General features: G+C 43.0%; 1 protein-coding gene across 1 annotated transcript; it reads left to right on the forward strand.

Moving 5' to 3' along the window:
- The first annotated feature begins 1,035 nt into the window (after window positions 1-1,035).
- On the forward strand, window positions 1,036-16,412 carry LOC100561092 (gap junction gamma-1 protein). Its single transcript, XM_003215060.4, has 3 exons — window positions 1,036-1,162; window positions 13,175-14,335; window positions 15,528-16,412. Exons 2-3 carry the CDS (start codon window positions 13,192-13,194, stop codon window positions 15,533-15,535), a joined length of 1,152 nt encoding a protein of 383 aa, XP_003215108.2. The 5' UTR covers window positions 1,036-1,162; window positions 13,175-13,191; the 3' UTR covers window positions 15,536-16,412.
- The last annotated feature ends 3,235 nt before the right edge of the window (window positions 16,413-19,647 follow it).

The following is a 19,647-nucleotide window of genomic DNA, read 5'->3' on the forward strand; positions in this document are numbered from 1 at the left end:
GTCTTACTTTCAGGAGATGTCTTATTTTTCCATGAAGAATTCACATTTATTGTTGAACAAAAAAATGAACATTTATTATATACTGTACAGTCGTTGTCATCACAAACCAGCATAACCAGTCTAACTGAATCCTATCAAGAATTTCTTGTTACAGTAGTCTCACTTATCCAAGACTCGCTTATCCAACGTTCTGGATTATCCAACGCATTTTTGTAGTCAATGTTTTCAATACATCGTGATATTTTGGTGCTAAATTTGTAAATACAGTAAATAATGTAAATTTGTAAATAATGTTACTACGTAGCATTACTGCGTATTGAACTACTTTTTCTGTCAAATTTGTTGTATAACATGATGTTTTGGTGCTTAATTTGTAAAATCATAACCTAATTTGATGTTTAATAGGCTTTTCCTTAATCCCTCCTTATTATCCAAGATATTCACTTATCCAACATTCTGCCAGCCAGTTTATGTTGGATAAGTGAGACTCTACTGTACTTCCATCATTTCTATGTACAACACTCTATGGTACGTACATTTACCAATCCTGCATGCTCTGATGTTCTGTTCAGCAGGCATGCTTCCAAACAAAAACTTTGCTAGGTCTTACCTTCAAGGGAGGCCTTATATTTAGCAATTAAGCAAAACCTCTACTAGGTCTTATTTTCTGGGGATGTCTTATTTTAGGGGAAACAGGGTAGATGTGGGCGAAACGTCAGGAAAGAATGCTTCTGGAACATGGCCATACAGCCCGGAAAACTCAGCAACCTGGCCAAGAAGACTAAAAATACAACTCCAAAGATTCCCTATCATTGAGCCAATGGCAGTTTAAAGCGGTGGCGAACTTGCATTCATTCTTTCTACTCCAAAGTTTGTTTAGAGGGAGAGATAAGGGCAAGGCGCGTGTGGAGACACGCGTGGGCTTTTCGCCCGCCCTCCAGCCCGCCTCAAGCCTGCTTTGGTGGGTGGGAGGAGGGAGGAGGAGGGGGAAAGGGGGCGGGGGTCCCTTCTTTCCTTCCTTCCCGAGGCGGGGCTGAGGGGCGGGCGGCGGCGGCGGCAGTGGCGGCCCAGGGCCCCTTTGTTCGGGCGGGAGAGAGCGAGAGAGATTGAGAGGAAGGCGGAGGAAGGAGAGGACGAGGGTCTTTGTGAGCGCCCAGAGAGAGTGAGTTGGGGCCGGGGTCTCTGGAAAAGAAGGGAAGGGGAGCGGCGCGGCTTTTGGGAGGGAGGCCGTTTTAGGGGTTCCCGTCCCGAACCCTCTCCCCAGTTTATTTTACTGGGAGGGCTTTCCAAGCCCCTGTATGGCGCGGATATCCTCCGCAAGCCATAAGGATACACGCGCCATGCGTTTGGGCGAGTTGGGTTTCTTTGTGTGCTTTCTCTCCTTCACAGCCTTTGCACTCACTCTGGAATCAATGCAATTGGATGCTCAATATTATGTGGATTTTGGGAATTTTTATAACGTCTATAACAGGCATGGGCAAACTTGGGCCCTCCAGGTGTTTTGGACTTCAACTCCCACAATTCCTAACAGCCGGTAGGCTGTTAGGAATTGTGGGAGTTGGAGTCCAAAACACCTGGAGGGCCCAAGTTTGCCCATGCCTGGTGTAGATGCATCCCTCAGTTCCTTTCACATGTTCCGAAATGCCACCCTGGCACCTTACAAAACAAAGATGTTTAGTTAAGATTAGCTGATCCGGGTTTGGGTGGATTTGAGGTTGTGCCCAAATCTGTGTGCCAAGAATGGCATTTATGTTTGCGGTTGTGTCCGATTGAAATTTTCCCTTCAAGACCAGGATCATGTTTGTGTTTCTTTGGGGGGGGGGGGGGGCAAGCGACAAAGAAGTCCTTCAACAAAGTGGCTTTTGAGTTATATAGGCCAGCTTGTAGGTAGGAGGGAGTTGAAATTGGGGCCAGCTTTCCAGGGAAGATACATGTTCATCATTACCATCATTTTCAGGTATCAGAGCATGGAAACATTGCTTCTTTGGACAACACTTCCCAGGCTCCCCATCCAGCATGGTCAATAAATCAGTAATTGGTTGGGTTGCTGTGAGTTTTCTGGGTTGTATGGCCATGTTCCAGAAGCATTCTCTCCTGAGATGTTTCACCCACATCTATGGCAGGCATCCTCAGAGGTTGTGAGGTCTGTTGGAAACTAGGCAAGTGGGGTTTATATATCTGTGGAAGGTTCAGAGTGGGAGAAAGAACTCCTCTTTGTTCGAGGCAAGTGTGAATGTTGCTATTGGCCAGCTTGATTATAATGGACTTGCAGCATCAAGGCCTGGCTGATTCCTGCCTGGCGGAATCCTTTGTTGGGCACAGCATATTATTTTGAGAGCACAGAAATGCCTGACCACTCTAACAACCACCATGTCAGACTACACAGAGAAGCCATTGAAATCCACAGGCATGTGGACGATTTCAACAAAAAGGAGGAAACCATGAAAATGAACAAAATCTGGCTACCAGTATTAAAGAACTCTAAAATCAGGACAATAAATAAAGAACAACACTCAGAAGACGGGAATTCCAGACAACAAACAATCAGGCCCAGTTAACACCTCCCAACAAAGGATCCCCCCAGGCAGGCAGCCAGGCTTTGAAGCGCAAGGCCATTCAATGCTAATCAAGCTGGCCAATTGTAAAAATCACACTTGCATCAAACAGACAAGTTTTTTCTCCCAACCTGGACTTGCCATACAAACCCCACTTGCTTAGTTTCCAATAGATCTCACAATCTCTGAAGATGCCTGCTATAAATGTGGGTGAAACATCTCAGGAGAGAGTGCTTCAGAAACATGGCCATACAGCCCGGAAAACTCGCAACAGCCCAGTGATTCCGGCCATGAAAGCCTTTGGCAGCACAATGCTATTTGTTTGTGGTTGTGTCAGATTGATATTTCCCCTTTCCCTCTCCAGTTCTTTCAAGATCAGGATCACGTTTGTGTTTCTTTGGGGGCAAGCGACAAATAAGTCCTTCAGCAAAGTGGCTTTTGAGTTATACAGGCAAGTTTGTAGGTAGAAGTGAGTTGAAATTGGTGCCAGCTTTCCAGGGAAGATACCTGGAAATGATGGTAATAATGAACATGTATCAGGGTTTGTTTCTTTGGACCACAGTTCTCATGCTCCCCAACCAGCATGGCTAAGAAATCAGTCATTGGTCATCAGCAGTTCATTTGTGACCAGTGAAAGGCTTGAGTTTTGGATTAAGACTTGGAATCCAGGGTTTGAATCTCCATGGGATACCTTCAAACCTTATACAATTCACACAGCCTCAGGAGGAGGCAAAGGCCAGCTCTTGAAAAACCTTTGCCAGGAAAACCCGTTTGGGTTGGCAGAAGTTGGAAACAACTTGAAGGCATAGAGCAAAGTTTAAGGTTTAAAAGTTACTTGGAGATCCTGGGACTTGCAGTCCCCAAAAACAACTTTTCCAAGTTGGAATAGATAGATCTGAAAAGCAAACCTATGCATGGATATTAGTGTGTCTAGATAAATTACATTCTCTTTCCCATTGGCAGAATTTGATTCCCCAGTTGTTCCCATCTCCAAAGCAGATGTGTCTCCAGATTTGTGTGCAGGAGGGAATGATACTTAGAAATGTAATATAGCAGAATTTAACAATTATTTGTCTTACTATAGAAATGAAGAGTGGGAAATTTTTCCCTTTGGACTGCCATCATCCATAGCCAGTAGTGAGGGATGATGTGTGTTTCAGTCCAATACATAGATGGTTGCAAGTTTCTTAGCCCCATTCTAAATTATTAGAATACACAACAAAAGTTTGATTCTGGATAGATGGGATTCAGTGAATGAACTGTGGGATCTTGGTTGTGTTGAATAGTTCCACTTTAAACGCAAACAGTGGCACTGAGTTGAGTCACCTCCTCTGCTTCTTACTCGAAGTTTGGAGATTGATGGAAAGAGGGGAATCCTTTTCTCCTGTCTCTTATACAAGCTTTAGGCGGCATCTGATTCATTTTCTTTGACTGTGCACTCGCATGGTTCTGGGCTGGAGTGTAGATTTGATGAGAACAAAGAGAGAGCCCCCCCCAATGCCAAAATCCCCAATGCCAAAATAAGAACTCTGCCAACAAAACGAATTACACTATGTAACACTATTTTTGTTCCTGTGTTATAAATGTCATTTTCTAATTAGCTCTATCATAAAAACATGGAAAAGGTTTATAAAACTGCAGAACCTTTGTTTTTGCGGGACATCTTGCAGCACATTTTGCTATAGTTTTTCAATGAATATCTACTAGAGTCTCAACCAATTCAACATAGTTTGTGGCAGCCACCAAAAATGAAGTTTCTGGAGTATAACAACTTCTATCAAAGTAAGTCCCACACAATTAAACAGGAATAACAATTTTAAACCAGGATTTTTTTTTTCAAATTTTGTTACCTAGTGTTATCCTTCCACCCCCAAATTTCTAGCACTCCACATAGTGTAATATTGATAACGGTACACTCATATATGCTATGCTCATATTTCCTTGGTAACTTTGCCGCTTCAGATGCCTAAACTATATTTCTCAGTGCTCAACTTAAATTTTAAGTTACTGCAATGCTAGAAATTTGGGGACTGGAGGAAATATTTGATTTGGGATGGTGGGATTCTTAATTAATTTGTCTCTGCCCTTCCACCTTTCTCTGGGAATGAAGTTTTATTAATTGGAGATAAATTATTCTCTCTCCTACTCAGGACAGTGGATTGGAGGAGCTGGAGGATGTTTCAAAGGCTCATTAACTTGTGGAGTGGACTTTCAATAATAAGTAATAATAATAAGGGTTGTTGTGTGTTTTCTGGGCTGTATAGCCATGTTCCAGAAGCATTCTCTCTTGATGTTTCGCTCACATCTAAAGCAGGCACCCTCAAAGGTTGTGAGATGATAAGCTTTATTTGTACGCCTCCTCGTCTCCCTAGAGCAGTAATGGGAAAACTTTGGCCCTCCGGGTGTTTTGGACTTCAACTTCCACAATTCCTAACAGCTGGAATTGTGGGAGTTGGAAGTCCAAAAACCTGGAGGGCCGAAGTTTGCCCATGACTTCCCTAGAGCGACTCAGGGCAGCTTACAACCATACAAAAACAGTAAATAGTATACATAAAAAGTAATCACATATTACTGTAAAACCCTGTAAAAAACATTATATACCACCATTTAAAAACCAGCCATTCCTATCATTAGAGGATTCAATTTGTAGTTGTTATTATAATTCAAGATTGCTTTGAATTTGGTAGATGTTATTTTACTCATCCCAGACTGCCCCAAAAATAGTTTAGTCTTGCCCAAATCTATGCCCTCCAGATACGTTCAGGCAACATTTGCTCAGCCAGCATGGTTCTGTGCATTTTAAAGATTATCCCTCCTTTTTGCTGCGTTTTTCACTTCACACCTGCACTGTGCCACTCCTGCTATTAGGCGGAATGAGAAGGCTCCCTCAGGCAGCAGATTTGTATGTCATGAACTAATTTAAATCAGTCAATTAATTTGTTGTGATTGTAATGCTGCTGCCAAAGAAGGGAAAGCCACTCCTGGGATTTTCTGCCTCATGTGCCAAAGATGTCTTGCTTGGTTTCAGTGGAAAATGTGGTAGTGCCATTTCCTATCCTACTTCAGGCAGTACAATGTCCTAGGCTGGCCCTCCCTTTTAACAGGAGTAAAACTGTAGTTTGAGTTGGCAGCAGAATTTGTCTATGATGCCTTCACCTTTGCTGTACAGGGAACCTGCTGGCTCCCTTGGATGGGAAATTGTACACCCTGCATAGTATGCATTCCTCTGAGCCACAGAAAAATTGACTGAAGTTGGGTAAGTTAGGAGTGTGCGCTTGAGTGTATGAGTAAAGCTGTGTTCACAAAAAGTTCACTTGTTCAGCTGTAAAAAAAAAATCCCGGAACTCCTTAAACTATTCTTGCTATCCAGCCTAGTGCTACGTCTTGTATTACATACTCTGCTTGTTTCTTTCTCTTTTTTGGGGGCAGTGAGGTGGATATTTCTGAACTAATGTAGAAATTTCCCTTAAAATCAGGGAAAAGAGACTTGTGAAATTTGCCTTTTAAAAACAAACCTGGAATTTCCAGGATCCATCTTCCAGAACCTCATATGTTAAAGATAGACTTAGGAATTGAAGGATTTTGAGCCCACATACTTGTTCTGAAAATCAGAATTTAGAAGCCTCATCAGGGGTCACCCAGACCCATGCCTGTGACCTCATGCTTTCTTCATTTCACAATTTAATTCAGAGTAAGATAGCACAGTCCTTCCGCTGCTGCTATATTATTAAAATATGTAGTTGGGAGCGAAGAAATCCTTGCCAATTCACTATAAGTCACTCTTGAGTTCTCTACCAGTCGGTTCCATTTGACTTCCTGACTAGTTCTGCTTAAAATATATGTGACCACTGAACAGAGAGGGATCAAGTTCATGGTTACATGTATTTTTATGGGGTTTGTGGCTAGTTTTACACATGCTTGGCACTGAGAACTGGAACATGTTGAATATATTTTTGTTTGCGCTTTGTAAGAGTACAAAGTGAAGCATAAATAATTGAAGTGGGACAAGTACTCCTATGCAGAGGCATGAGACATTTAACAGATGAAAAAGTGAACAAAGTGTTGTGGATTGAACTTCAGTTGGGGGCCTGATAGAAAATGGTCTCTGTCCTTAGTCTTCTGGATCTTGAGAGCAACATCTGCCTATTTTTAACTGTACAACTTATCCCAATTAACCCTAGTACCAAGCCTTTAGCATGGCTTTAGTGTTCCAGTAGAATCCAGATTCTTGGGTCACAAGTAGCATTATCTCATGGTTATGCGAGCCAGGAGGGACAGAGAGCCAAAGACAGGATATGTACTCATTCCTATAATGTGTTCTGCTCACAGGTCTGGTTATATTTATTGGTGCTTTTACATCAGTGGTTCTCAACCTGGGGTCCCCAGATGTTTTTGGCCTTCAACTCCCAGAAATCTCAGCCAGTTTACTAGCTGTTAGGATTTCTGGGAGCTGAAGGCTAAAAACATCTGGGGACCCTAGGTTGAGAACCACTGTTTTACACAGATTGATAAACCGCATGTTGATGCTCTGGGTTATAGGTTTTCTGGTCATGTTCTTGCTGGTTTTTAAGGGACTGGATGAGATACTCGTATCTTAATTCGGTAGCATATCCGAAATACTAAACTTCAATTTGAGAGTTGATCACCGTGTGTTTAGTTGAAGGCAGCTTAGGCCCAATAATTGTACTTTTGTATTATCAGAGGACACCATCTGCACAACCATTTAGAATGTCCCCCCCCCCCCCCCAAATCAGGCATGTTTTAGACCAACCCCCGAAAAAACTCAATTTTAAAAAGACACCCCAATAGTGTACATATTTACCTAGAAGTAAGGTATGTTGTTCTCAGTAGGACTGGATATTACAGTTATTTCTTAGATTTCAACAAAATGAGTGCAATGTCTTTTTACATCTGCTTGGGAGACACACATTCTTCCAAATGTTTCAGACTGCACTTCCCTTCATTCCATAGCCAGCTTAGTAAATGTATTGCTTGGCATTATGATATTACACTGGCAACAAAGGTCCTCATACAGTAGAGTTTCACTTATCCAAGACTCACTTATCCAAGGTTCTGGATTATCCAAGGCATTTTTGTAGTCTAATGTTTTCAATATACAGTAGAGTCCCATTTATCCAACATAAACGGGCCGGCAGAATGTTGGATAAGCAAATATGTTGGATAATAAGGAGAGGTTAAGGAAAAGCCTATTAAACATCAAATTAGGTTATGATTTTATAAGTTAAGCACCAAAACATCATGTTATACAACAAATTTGACAGAAAACGTAGTTTAATATGAAATAATGCTGTGTAGTAATTACTGTATTCATGAATTTAGCACCAAAATATCATGATTTATTGAAAACATTGACTACAAAAATGCGTTGGATAATCCAGAACGTTGGATAAGCGAGTGTTGGATAAGTGAGACTCTACTGTATCATGATATTTTGGTGCTAAATTTGTAAATACAGTAATTACAACATAACATTACTATGGATTGAACTACTTTTTCTGTCAAATTTGTTGTATAACATGATGTTTTGGTGCTTAATTTGTAAAATCATAACCTAATTTGATGTTTAATAGGCTTTTCCTTAATCCCTCATTATTATCCAAGATATTCACTTATCCAAGGTTCTGCTGGCCTGTTTAGCTTGGATAAGTGAGACTCCACTGTATTTAAAGCAATGGTATTCCCCATAGTAACATATGGATGTGAGAGCTGGACCATAAGGAAGGCTGTGAAAAGGAAGATAGGCTTTTGAACTGTGGTGTTGGAGGAAAATTCTGAGAGTGTCTTGGAACGCAAAAAGTTCAAACCAGTTCATACTCCAGGAAAGAATGTCTGACTGCTCACTGGAGGGAAGGATATTAGAGGCAAAGATGAAGTACTTTGGCCACATAATGAGAAGACAGGAAAGCTTGGAGAAAACAATGATGCTGGGGAAAATGGAAGGAAAAAGGAAGAGGGGCCGACCAAGAGCAGATGGATGGATGGTTGGTATCCTTGAAGTGACTGGCTTGATCTTGAAGGAGCTGAGAGTGGCCATGGCTGACAAAAGCTCTGGCGTGGGCTGGTCCATGAGGTCACAAAGAGTCGGAAACGACTGAACGAATAAACAACAACAAAATATTAGCTGTCCAGCAATTGGAAAGCCACAAAGTGCCCATCTTTACTTCATAATAGGAATAGATCTTTCTTTCCAAAGGTACCCTTGTCTCTAATGGGATAAAGTTGACCAAACAATTTTCAGATATATTCTTTTGACAACTTCACTGAATATGGTCTGTGGAAGAAGAGTATTTTATATCTTCCTGTGATTAAAACATGAGTCAATAGTGCAAATATAAAAGCTCTTACTCTGCTTACCTTTGTATGGAGTTATTCTCCATTCCAAGGATGTCATTCATATAGGGCTCAAATAGAGAGAAGGTGAAGACCAACTCCCTCACATTTGTGCATGGGAGCAGTAAGTAGAGAGTCATGAAGGAAGAGAGCATAAACAAAACAAACATCTGCCTGAGGCTGCTACCACTGACGTGTGCTTTGCTCCAGGATGTTCATTGTGCTCACTCATTGGAGCGTCACACCCTTTCCAGCACACAAGGATGTGGCATGCATCCAAAGGCAAAGCCTCTTGAGTTGACTCCCTGAGGCAACTTCTTTGCCCGACTCTCACTGATGTGCTCTCAGGGCTGATGCGACAGTCAAGGAATATTTGAAGGAAGAAGGGAAAACCCTACCAATGAGTGCTGCTCCTAGTTCCCCTGTTGTTTTCAGGTGGCCTCACCCCTTCCTTCAGTTCCACGTAGTGTATGTACATCACAAGTGTCACACTTTTGAGGTAGAACAAATAGTGGTGTTTCATGGGGAGGACCTTCAAAGAAAGCCAGGCTAGGTGTGACACCAGCAGAGTGGAAAGGATCTGCTCTTTTGGAGGAGAGAGGCAGTCATCGGAGCAGTTTGTATTGGGCCTAGCTCACCCCCTCCAAATTCCTCCAGCTTGCACATCAGCAACTCTATTGTATCTGTATCTTTTCCTAGTGCGGTGAATACGTAAGTCTAGGGATGATGATTTGGATCAGGATCCACAAATTGCAGGCATCTGACTTATCGTAGTTAAGAATGGGGGCAAGACGACAGGAAGTGAGAGGAAATCAACGCCTAGGAAGGGAAATTCACTCCTGAAAGAGTTATCATGGGAAGAAAGGTGTCTCCACTGAACTTTTGTTGCCAATCCTTGTTTTGGATGGAAAGTGCAACGAAATCTTCTGAACAGGAGCACAGATAGCAAAACAAATGCCACAGGAGTGTTAACCTTTCCCTGTGCTATCCAAAACTTTATACTCGTATAAAAGTTTAAAGCCCTTAAAGAAAATGTACCTGTTCCGACTTACATAAAATTCAACTTAACAAACCTGCAGAACCTATATTGTCTGTAACTTGGGGGCTGCCTGTATTGGTTTGATTGTTGGACTATGACTCTGGAGACTAGGATTGTAAATTCCCACTTGACCATGGAAACCCACTGGTTGACTTTAGGTGAAATACACTGTCATACCCGGAAAATCTCATGATCAAGGAAATAATTTTTAGGCACACAACAGCAACAAATGGTGTGTGTGTATATATGTATGTGCAGAATTAGATGCCATTCTGAATTGGACCCTCTGAAACTACTAGACACACACCCCTCCCCAAGTCAGATGTATATACATGGCTGTCTGATGTAACTTGTGTTTGGGCTGAGGCTGTTTCTTGAATTGGGCCTTTCAACTGGGAGAAGAGAAATTGGAGAAGAGAATAAAAAATTGTCAGATTTTTGTGAGACTTTTTGTAGGAGATATAAAGATTGGGTTGTGAACCAGTTTTAGGCATGATAGCAAATGTATACCAAATTGATGGCAGTTCACAACCAGTGTAGTCTCTTGTCTATTTCTTGGTCTGATCCCTGTCTGAAGCATGCAGTCTAGAACATAATTTGGGAGTGGCCCTCAATTCCTTCTTTCTGATGGCTAAATAGTAATTGCGGGCACATTGGCACTTACAGTTCATGTTTTGTGGGCAAGAGTGGAAATAGTTTATGACTCATTCTTGATCTCTGTGCTTTGTGGCATTTTTCTTCAAGTGAAGGAGATCGTGAAAAATTGGGGAACTATCCATTCTAGTTTTCCCCAGTCTTTGATAATTTAAGTGGAAAAATTGGAAAATTCTCCCTATTTGCACTAAAACAAATTTCAAAAACCTTGGCTGCCCCATACACTCTTTGTATGGTTTCTAAAAAGTATTATATTGTAAGCCGCCCTGAGTCCCCTGATGGGTGAGAAGGGCAGGGTAGAAATGATGTAATAAATAAATAAATAAGCAATGTTGTACGTTCATGCTGTAGACACAAACAATTTTCTAGATTTTTCATTTTGTGTAGGATGTAAAGAACTGGTTTGTATTTCCAAATATACAGGCTGAATATCCCATATCCAGACTTCAAACATCTAAAATGGTCCACATTGGAAACTGAGATAGCAGCAGTTTTGTTTTTTGATGGTTCATTGTACACAAACTTCGTTTCATGCTCAAAATGTTACACTGTTTCACCATGTAATAGTCACACTTTTTGTCCCTTTTTGGGGGCCCAAAAGTGTGGGTCTAACTATTATGTGGTAAAAAAATACTAACTGTGGCGCTTTACTTGGCTGGCTGCAGAGTGAAGCCCTGTAGCTCCAAGGAAAACACTTCTGGTCCTAAACATTTTGGATAAGAAATATGCAACATCAGTATATCAAATCAGTCTGAACAATTCTTTTGAAGTTCATATGTACAAAAATTAGAGAATTGGAAACTTTTGTATTGTAAAAAGAAGCATGATAAGGTATCGAGAATATATTGTTTACAGGGCATGATAAAGGTTAATGTTATGAACATTCACATTTGTTTGTAAACCGCCCTGAGTCCCCTATGGGTAAGAAGGGCGGGATATACGTATTGTAATAAAGAAAGAAAGAACTATTCTCCAGGGATTCAACCATCCATAGATGTAAAACAAATTTAATCCCAAAAGCAAACCTTGATTTTACCATTGTAAACAGGGTGGGACATAAAGATCTCCCATATTTCAAGTGGGCACTGTGGGCTGTAATGGGGGTTGAGAAGTGGGGTAGGTCTACCGGTAGATTAGATTCTGTCATTTTCAGTATCCATAATGTGTTAAACTGGTGAACATTGGGGCTTTGTTGTTGAGGGATATTATGAGAACAACCATTCTGTAATAATGACACAGAGAGCATTCTGCCTGAGATGACCCTGAGAGTGATGGAGGAATAACGGGAATATCTTGGTTGCCATGTGTCTGATATAATTTTTGAAATCCATTAAAACAAAACTGATTTTTATATGCTTTTCAAAAATATATACATTTTGTCTAGATAGCTTTGTTTATTTTTATACCCCTTGAAAATGTGGGACATCTTTATGCCCTACCGTATATAAGGGACACAATTTCACTATACTATTGTATGTAGTGAGACTTAAGCATCCATGGATTTTGATGTCCGTGGGACATCCTGGAACCAAACCCCATTGGAAACCAAGGACTCATTCTACAGACAGTTCTCCCCAGTGTGTGCCTAAGAGAGCAATTGTAGTGGCAAAAGGGTTCCTCTCCCAGAAGAGGAGGAGGCCTGCTGCTAGGATGGCATAGGTAAAGGTAAAGGTTTCCCCTTGACATTAAGTCTAGTTATGTCCGACTCTGGAGGGTGAGGCTCATCTCCATTTCTAAGTTGAGCTGGCGTTGTCCGTAGACACCTCTGAGGTCATGTGGCCGCCGTGACCACATGGAACACTGTTACATTCCTGCCAGAGTGGTACCTATTGATCTACTCCCATTTGCATGTTTTCGAACTGCTAGGTTGGCAGAAGCTGGGGCTAACAGCGGGAGCTCACCCCGCTCCCCGGATTTGAACCACCGACTTTTTGGTCAGCAAGTTCAGCAGTTCAATGGTTTAATCCGCTGCACCATTGGGGGGCTCCTATGGCATATTTCCCACTAAAGCAGTGGTTCTCAACCTGGTTCCCCATGTGTTTTGACCTACAACTCCCAGAAATCCCAGCCAGTTTACCAGCTGTTAGGATTTCTGGGACTTGAAGGCCAAAACGTCCGGTGACCCATATGTTGAGAACCACTGCACTAAAGATTACTAAGCACTAAAGCCCAATTCTTTAAAAAAGTTATTGAAAGATCATTTGCATCCGCATCATCCTGACCCTCCCCCTCTCCTGACAAACCCTCAGATGGGGCGATGTAGTAATAATGGGGGTGGGAACCACCCACACCTCTCAGCCCAGCTGCAGGAAGCTGATGCAATAGTTGCTATATTAAAAAATCTTTCTATAACAATGCTTTGTCTGTATATATTTATTTCCTTAAAGGAGCAAACTAAGTTGAGATCTGATATAACCCATATTTCAGTTCCCCCTTCCAAAATTTGCTAATTTTTTATTTTCAGAGTTGGGGTCAGAAAGAAAAACTGTTTTTCCCATGACTTCAAGGCTTATGGAATTATACAGTTAGCTTGTTGTAGTTTAACCATCTGCCTTCTTGTATTTATTGGCTGCAGACTGTTGGTGAGCCAAGATGAGTTGGAGTTTCCTGACACGCCTCCTTGAGGAGATCAACCAACACTCAACCTTTGTGGGAAAGGTGTGGCTGTCTGTGCTGATTGTCTTCCGCATTGTGTTGACTGCCGTGGGTGGTGAGTCCATCTACTATGATGAACAGAGCAAATTCGTCTGCAACACGCAGCAGCCTGGCTGTGAGAATGTCTGCTATGATGACTTTGCACCCCTCTCACACGTCCGTTTCTGGATCTTCCAGATTATCATGATTGCCACCCCATCTGTGATGTATCTGGGCTTTGCGCTACACCGCCTCTCACGCCAGCCCCCTCGAAAAACCCGGGCACCTGTAGTGCACCGTGGGGCTGGCCGTGACTATGAAGAGGCTGAGGACAATGGTGAGGAGGACCCTATGATCTTTGAGGAGGTGGAGCAAGAAAGAGAGGTGAAGGAGACACCGGATCAGAAACATGATGGCCGCCGGCGAATCAAAAAAGATGGCTTGATGACAGCGTATGTGCTGCAGTTGCTATGCCGTTTGGTGTTTGAGGTGGGGTTTCTGCTGGGGCAATACATTCTGTACCGCTTTGAAGTCAATCCCTCATATGTATGCTCCCGTAGTCCTTGCCCTCACACCGTTGATTGCTTTGTCTCCCGTCCCACTGAGAAAACGATTTTCCTCTTGATCATGTATGCGGTGAGCGGGCTTTGCCTATTTCTCAATATTTGTGAGCTCTTGCACCTGGGCTTCGGGGGAATCCGGGATGCTTTCCGTGGCCTTGACAAGGACAACGGTGTCCCTCCCAAGTCCCAGTATGCTCGGAAGGACCCTTCTGCACCTCCTACCTATCATTCAATCAAGAAGAATCCCTCCAAGAACCACCTTGCTAAGGACAAAATGGCTTATGGTGGAGAGAACTTAGCTGGCATTGGTGCTGAGCGCTATGCTGTTGCATCGGGTCTCCCAAACCATGAGTTGGAACGACTTCGCAAGCACCTCAGGATGGCACAGGAGCATTTGGAAATGGCTTTCCATCTTCAGCCAGAGGACACAGCCAGCCCTTCGCGTAGTAGCAGTCCAGAGTCTAATGGGTTGGCAGCAGAACAGAACCGCCTCAACCTGGCACATGAGAAGGAAGGTGCAGCCTGTGAGCGAACAACTGGTATGTTGGGCCAATGTCTGGAACAAGATTGGGGAATCCTTGGCCCTCTAGAATTGGCATCCAGTTATTTATAACTCTTTACCCATGGTCACACTGACTAGGGATTCTTGGAGTTGAAGACCAAAGTACATGGAAGGCCTAAAATTCTCCATCCTTGCAACCTAGGACCAGTATCCTATCAAAGGGCAGCCATTCCATTCTGGATAGGCAAAAATTAGCCACCTTGTCAGTTCTTTTTTTGGCTGATGTTGATTGTTGTTAAGTTACAAGAGCTGCTCATGTGAGATGATGTGTTTTTTCCCCCTTCTGGCTCTGAGATTCTGGCTTTGCTGACTAGCAGTATTATCTCCAAGTGTCATTTAGTCAGACCTTTGACAGTGTGGGAGATAATGCCAGAAAATGGGTTGACTGGTAAAGCTAGTCAAATGGCAGTGTTAATGATGGTGGCTGACAGCCAGATATAATGAGCATCTGAAAACATTTGTCACCCAGAGAAGGATTGGATGTTGATGGTATGTACACCTCTCACAGTGTGAAAGGCTTGGCCTGCCAAGAGCATTGGTGTTCGACATAAAACAACGATGCATAAAGTGCTGGAGGACTCTGGGGTTGGGCAGCAGAGTGCCAAACTGGGGTGGGTGGGTGCATGTGGCCTTTAAAGGCTTTTTTGTTGTGGCTCTCGAGACTCTCCAGCCTGCCCTTTTATTGCCCCCAGTGATTACCATTCTTGGCTACTAGTGCTTGGATACTGCTATTAGACTCAGGGAGGGAAGTGTTACTTTACTGATGATTTGAACTTCATCTCTCAACCAGTATATATAATGGGAGCTGAACTCCAAAACATTTAGAAGGAGGCTGGTTCTCTGTTAAATAGGTTGCAGTACCCTTCTGCACTATTTAACATGAAAAACTCAGCTTTTCAAAACCAGAAGTGAACTTCTGGCTGTTTTTTGGTCTTTTCTCCTCTTTATAGCCATGAGAGGAATCCAAAGAAAGGACATCACATGCTCACATATATACACACAATTCCCAAGTCTGGACTCTAATGTCTGGAGCAGGAGGAGAAAAGAGATCTTAACAGTGTGATTAGTAAACTCCCAAGATTGATTGTTTGTGTGTGGGGATGAAAGTTGATTCTGGAGTTTGGAATGAGAAATTGAACAGGCTTTTTCTCTCTCTCTCCATTGTCCAGGTCTCTGAAGACCTCGCTGGGCCTCACTGGGCAGCTGCACAGATGACAACAGGAAGCGTCTGTGGAGAATTGGCAGCATGTGAATGTGTACTCCTGGCCTGAAGATTGGGAACGCCCTGACAGACTGGGGGTGGGTGGGAGGGGGTGACAATATGCTCTGATCCTTCTTTGAGGGTTGAGGGCAAGAGAAAGGGACAGATGTGAACATCCACGTCCCTCATGTTTGAGGAGGGTGGAGCGGTAGTGGGGCACCCTTGGAAGTCTCTCTTGATGTATATACGTATGTGAGTGTGTGTCTTTTTTTAGGGGTCCAAAGGGAAACTTATTTTTTTACTTTTTTACATGTTATAGAGGTACTATTTTGTCTCTTTTAGAGGGATTTTTTTGTCTTGTTTTTCTCTAGCAGGACTGGATAGGTAGCTATATGACAGCCTCTCCTTGCCCCCTTAATTTTCCTGTAGAGGTTTACTGTACATTGGGGAAGGGATGGCAAGAGAAGACTATGATGTCCACAACATTCCAGATGTCTGCACACATTGTGTGCAAATGGACCTCTTCCTTTGCTTTCCCCCTCTCCCCAACACCAGAAACAAATGGTGGCTGGGCCAAAGATAATAATAATAATACTTCTGCTACATTCCAAGATGCTGTCTTTTAGGCAGTGTCTGTCTTCCTGCCCTCTGTGGGGTGCGGTGCTGGATTCCCTCCTTAATTGCGATGGGAGCTGACGTTTCAATCATCTCAACGGTTGACATAAAAAGTATTCGTACGGGATTTTTTTTTGTTCTTTTTATATATGGAATTTACTGGAATAGTTATGAAGTTGTTCCTTTTTATATGAAATATATATTTGGTAAAAATCAACCGGTTTTTAAAAAATACGAATCCTGAGAGTCTGACTCTTCTTTTTGCAGCAGATAAGAGATTGCAAAAGTGTATGCGCGCCATTCTTGATTTGCTTTTTAAGATTTTGTTAATTAAAATGGATGGGGAGGGGTGGGGATGGGGCAGTTTGTCTCCCAACCCATCAATATCATGGCTGAGTATGATTGCCTTCCAAATATAGGGTCTTGGTGGTTGGTCCGTAGGTGACTGTAGAGGCTTATTATTGATCTGCATGTTCTTCTGTAATGAGGACCGATTTCCAGATGGTTGGTTTGACGTGCCTTCCTCTTGACACGTTTCTCCCTTTTGCCCTCCATTCATGCCTCTTCTAATTCCACAGCACTGTTGGTAACAACTGGCCTCCAGTTAGAGCGCGTAAGTGTCAGAGCTTCCCAGTTCTCAGTGTCTATGCCACAGTTTTTAAGGTCGGCTTTAAGCCTATCTTTAAATCTCTTTCCTTGTCCACCAACATTCTGTTTTCCATTATTGAGTTGAGAGTATAGTAACTGCTTTGGGAGATGGTGATCGGGCATTCAGACAACGTGGCCAGTCCAGGGGAGTTGATGGTGGAGGATCATCTCTTCATTGCTGGTGGTCTTTGCTTCTTCTGGAACAGTGACGTCCGCCTGTCTTCCCAAGAGATTTTCAGGATCTTTGGAGGAAATGCTGACGAATTCTTTCCAGGAATTGAGTGTGACATCTCTAGATGGTTCACGTTTCACAGGCGTATAACAGGGTTGGGGGGACAATAGCTTTATAAACAAGCATTTTGGCATCCTTATGAATGCCCCGATCCCCAAACACTCTCTGTTTCACTCGGAAAAGTACAGCACTCGCAGAGCTCAGGCAGTGTTGTATTTCAGTGACAATATTAACTTTTGTTGAAAGGTGGCTGCCAAGGTAGCGGAAATGGTCAACATTTTCTAACGGTACACCATTAAGTTGTATTTCCAGCATTGCAGAGGGATTGTCTGGTGCCTGCTGAAAGAGCACTTTGGTTTTCTTGATGTTCAGTGAGAGGCCAAGCATTTTGTATGCTTCTGCAAAGGTGTTTAGAGTGGTTTGTAGGTTTTCTTCTGAATGAGCACAAACTACATTATTATCAGCATATTGGAGTTCTATAACAGATGTTGTTGTGACCTTGGTTTTGGCTTTCAGTCTGCTGAGGTTAAATAGCTTGCCATCTGTCCTATTGCCATGCTGTGATGGAACCCTGTGATTTCCATGCTGATAGGAAGTTTCCCATCAACAAGGTGTGGTATCGTAGCAATGAAGATGGAGAATATGATTGGAGCAATAACACATCCCTGTTTGACACCTGATTCAATCTTAAATGGTTCATTTTGGGAGCCACTGCTGTACAAGACTGTAGCCATCATGAAGGAGCCACAGGATGTTCACAAATTTGTCAGGGCATCCGATTTTTTTGGAGGATGGTTCAGAGAGCACTGCAATTCACGGTCAAATGCCTTTACAAGGTCAATGAATGCCATGTATGTAATCTAGTGTGTTTCTAGAATTGAAATCACTCTCTGCAGCCATGAATGAAACACTGCTTGAAAGGGCATACCGCTTCATGCAGTTATTGCTGTGTCTCTCCCAGCGCACGAACAGCTCCTATAACCCTGGTCATCCAGAAGATGGTGACCCCATAGCATCATGTCTAATGAGATATTCTCCCTTTGAAAAGTTATTGTTTAAGAATTGTTTCTAGCTCAAAATGGTTACCAGTGGTTCTCAACCTGGGATCCCCATATGCTTTTGGCCTACAGCTCCCAGAAATCGCAGCCAGTTTACCAGCTGTTAGGATTTCTGGGAGTAGAAGGCCAAAAACATGGGTGAGAACCACTGGGTTAGTCAAACTTGGTAACTCATTAATCCGTGTGTAACTTTTTGTGTAATTATAACATTGCCACCATGAAATCTACTGCTTTGAAATTGGGTCCGTCGTTTCTGAAACACCCTGTAGTAGTTAAGAGGCTTCCATAGTCTAATCCCTTGGTGAGTGGGGAGCAAAGGCAGCAGGCTGGAACCATTTGCCTGGTTGCCTAGGTGATAGCCTGTGTGTGGCTGGTTCCATACATCACAGGAAATGACCTCACAGGGGCACTAGTCTTGTTACCAGGATACATGAAGGTTCCCTTGTGGAAGTCACAGTGAACTTGGGGAGGAAGCAGGAACTGGGTGTGGATTAGAAGGGATGCGTTATGAGTTGGCGATGGCCACACCGATGTGGGTTTTCGTACAGTTTGGCCTGGAAGCTAAAGAAAAGTTGCTGAATTCCTTTCCCTCCATCAGTCATTTTGAGCAAGAGGCCAAGAGCCCTATGGCTCTGGCTAAGATCTTTCAGAGTCCTTCACAGGGAGCAGCTCCTCTTAGGATCACAGGATGAGGGTTTTCCAGCCCTTCTCCCAGCCTGAGCTACATGATGCATTTTGCTGCTGGGCTGCACTATCTTGGGCTTCATGTGGAAGAAGCATCCCTTTACATAAAATATTGCCCACAATACAGGTTGTTTGAGAAAAGAGTGACCTAATATTTCCTCATTTATTTATTGTGTCAGAAGCGAATTGAGGGTACAGTTGTAATGTATTTAAAAACACAAAGTTAAAATCTTAGCAATATACTAAATGTCCTTTGCCCAGTAGCTGGCCACTTGGAGTGCCTCTGGTGTTGCTGCAAGAAGGTCCTCCATTGTGCATGTGGCAGAGCTCAGGCTGCATTGTATTGGTGGTCTGTGGTTTGCTCTTCTCCACACTCGCATGTCATGGACTCCCCTTTGTGGCCCCACTTCTTATGGTTGACTCTGCATCTTGTGGTGCCAGAGAGCAGTCTGTTCGGTACCTTCCAAGTCACCAGTCTTTCATCTGACGTCGGCCACTGAGGTTCTGGGTTTTAGCCTGCCACTTTTGGACTCTTGCTTGCTGAGTTGTTCCTGCGAGTATCTCTGTAGATCTTAGAAATCTATTTCTTGATTCAAGGCGGCGTACAGGCTGATATTCGAACGGGATGGGCTGGAGATGCCACTGCCTTGATCCTTTCATTATTGGCTGCTACTTTGCAGCAGATGTCAGGTGGTGCAATACCGGCTAAACAGTATGAGGGCACTGCAAACATGTTTTGCTCACCACCAATCTGAAATGTTTGATGTGGGGCATGGAAAAGTTATTTTTGGGGACTACAGTCCCCAGAATCCCCATCCAGCATAACTGGTAGTCGTGTTAGACAGGGATTC

The sequence above is a fragment of the Anolis carolinensis genome, chromosome 1 (assembly GCF_035594765.1).
Source record: "Anolis carolinensis isolate JA03-04 chromosome 1, rAnoCar3.1.pri, whole genome shotgun sequence".
NCBI classification, from domain to species: Eukaryota; Metazoa; Chordata; class Lepidosauria; order Squamata; family Dactyloidae; genus Anolis; species Anolis carolinensis.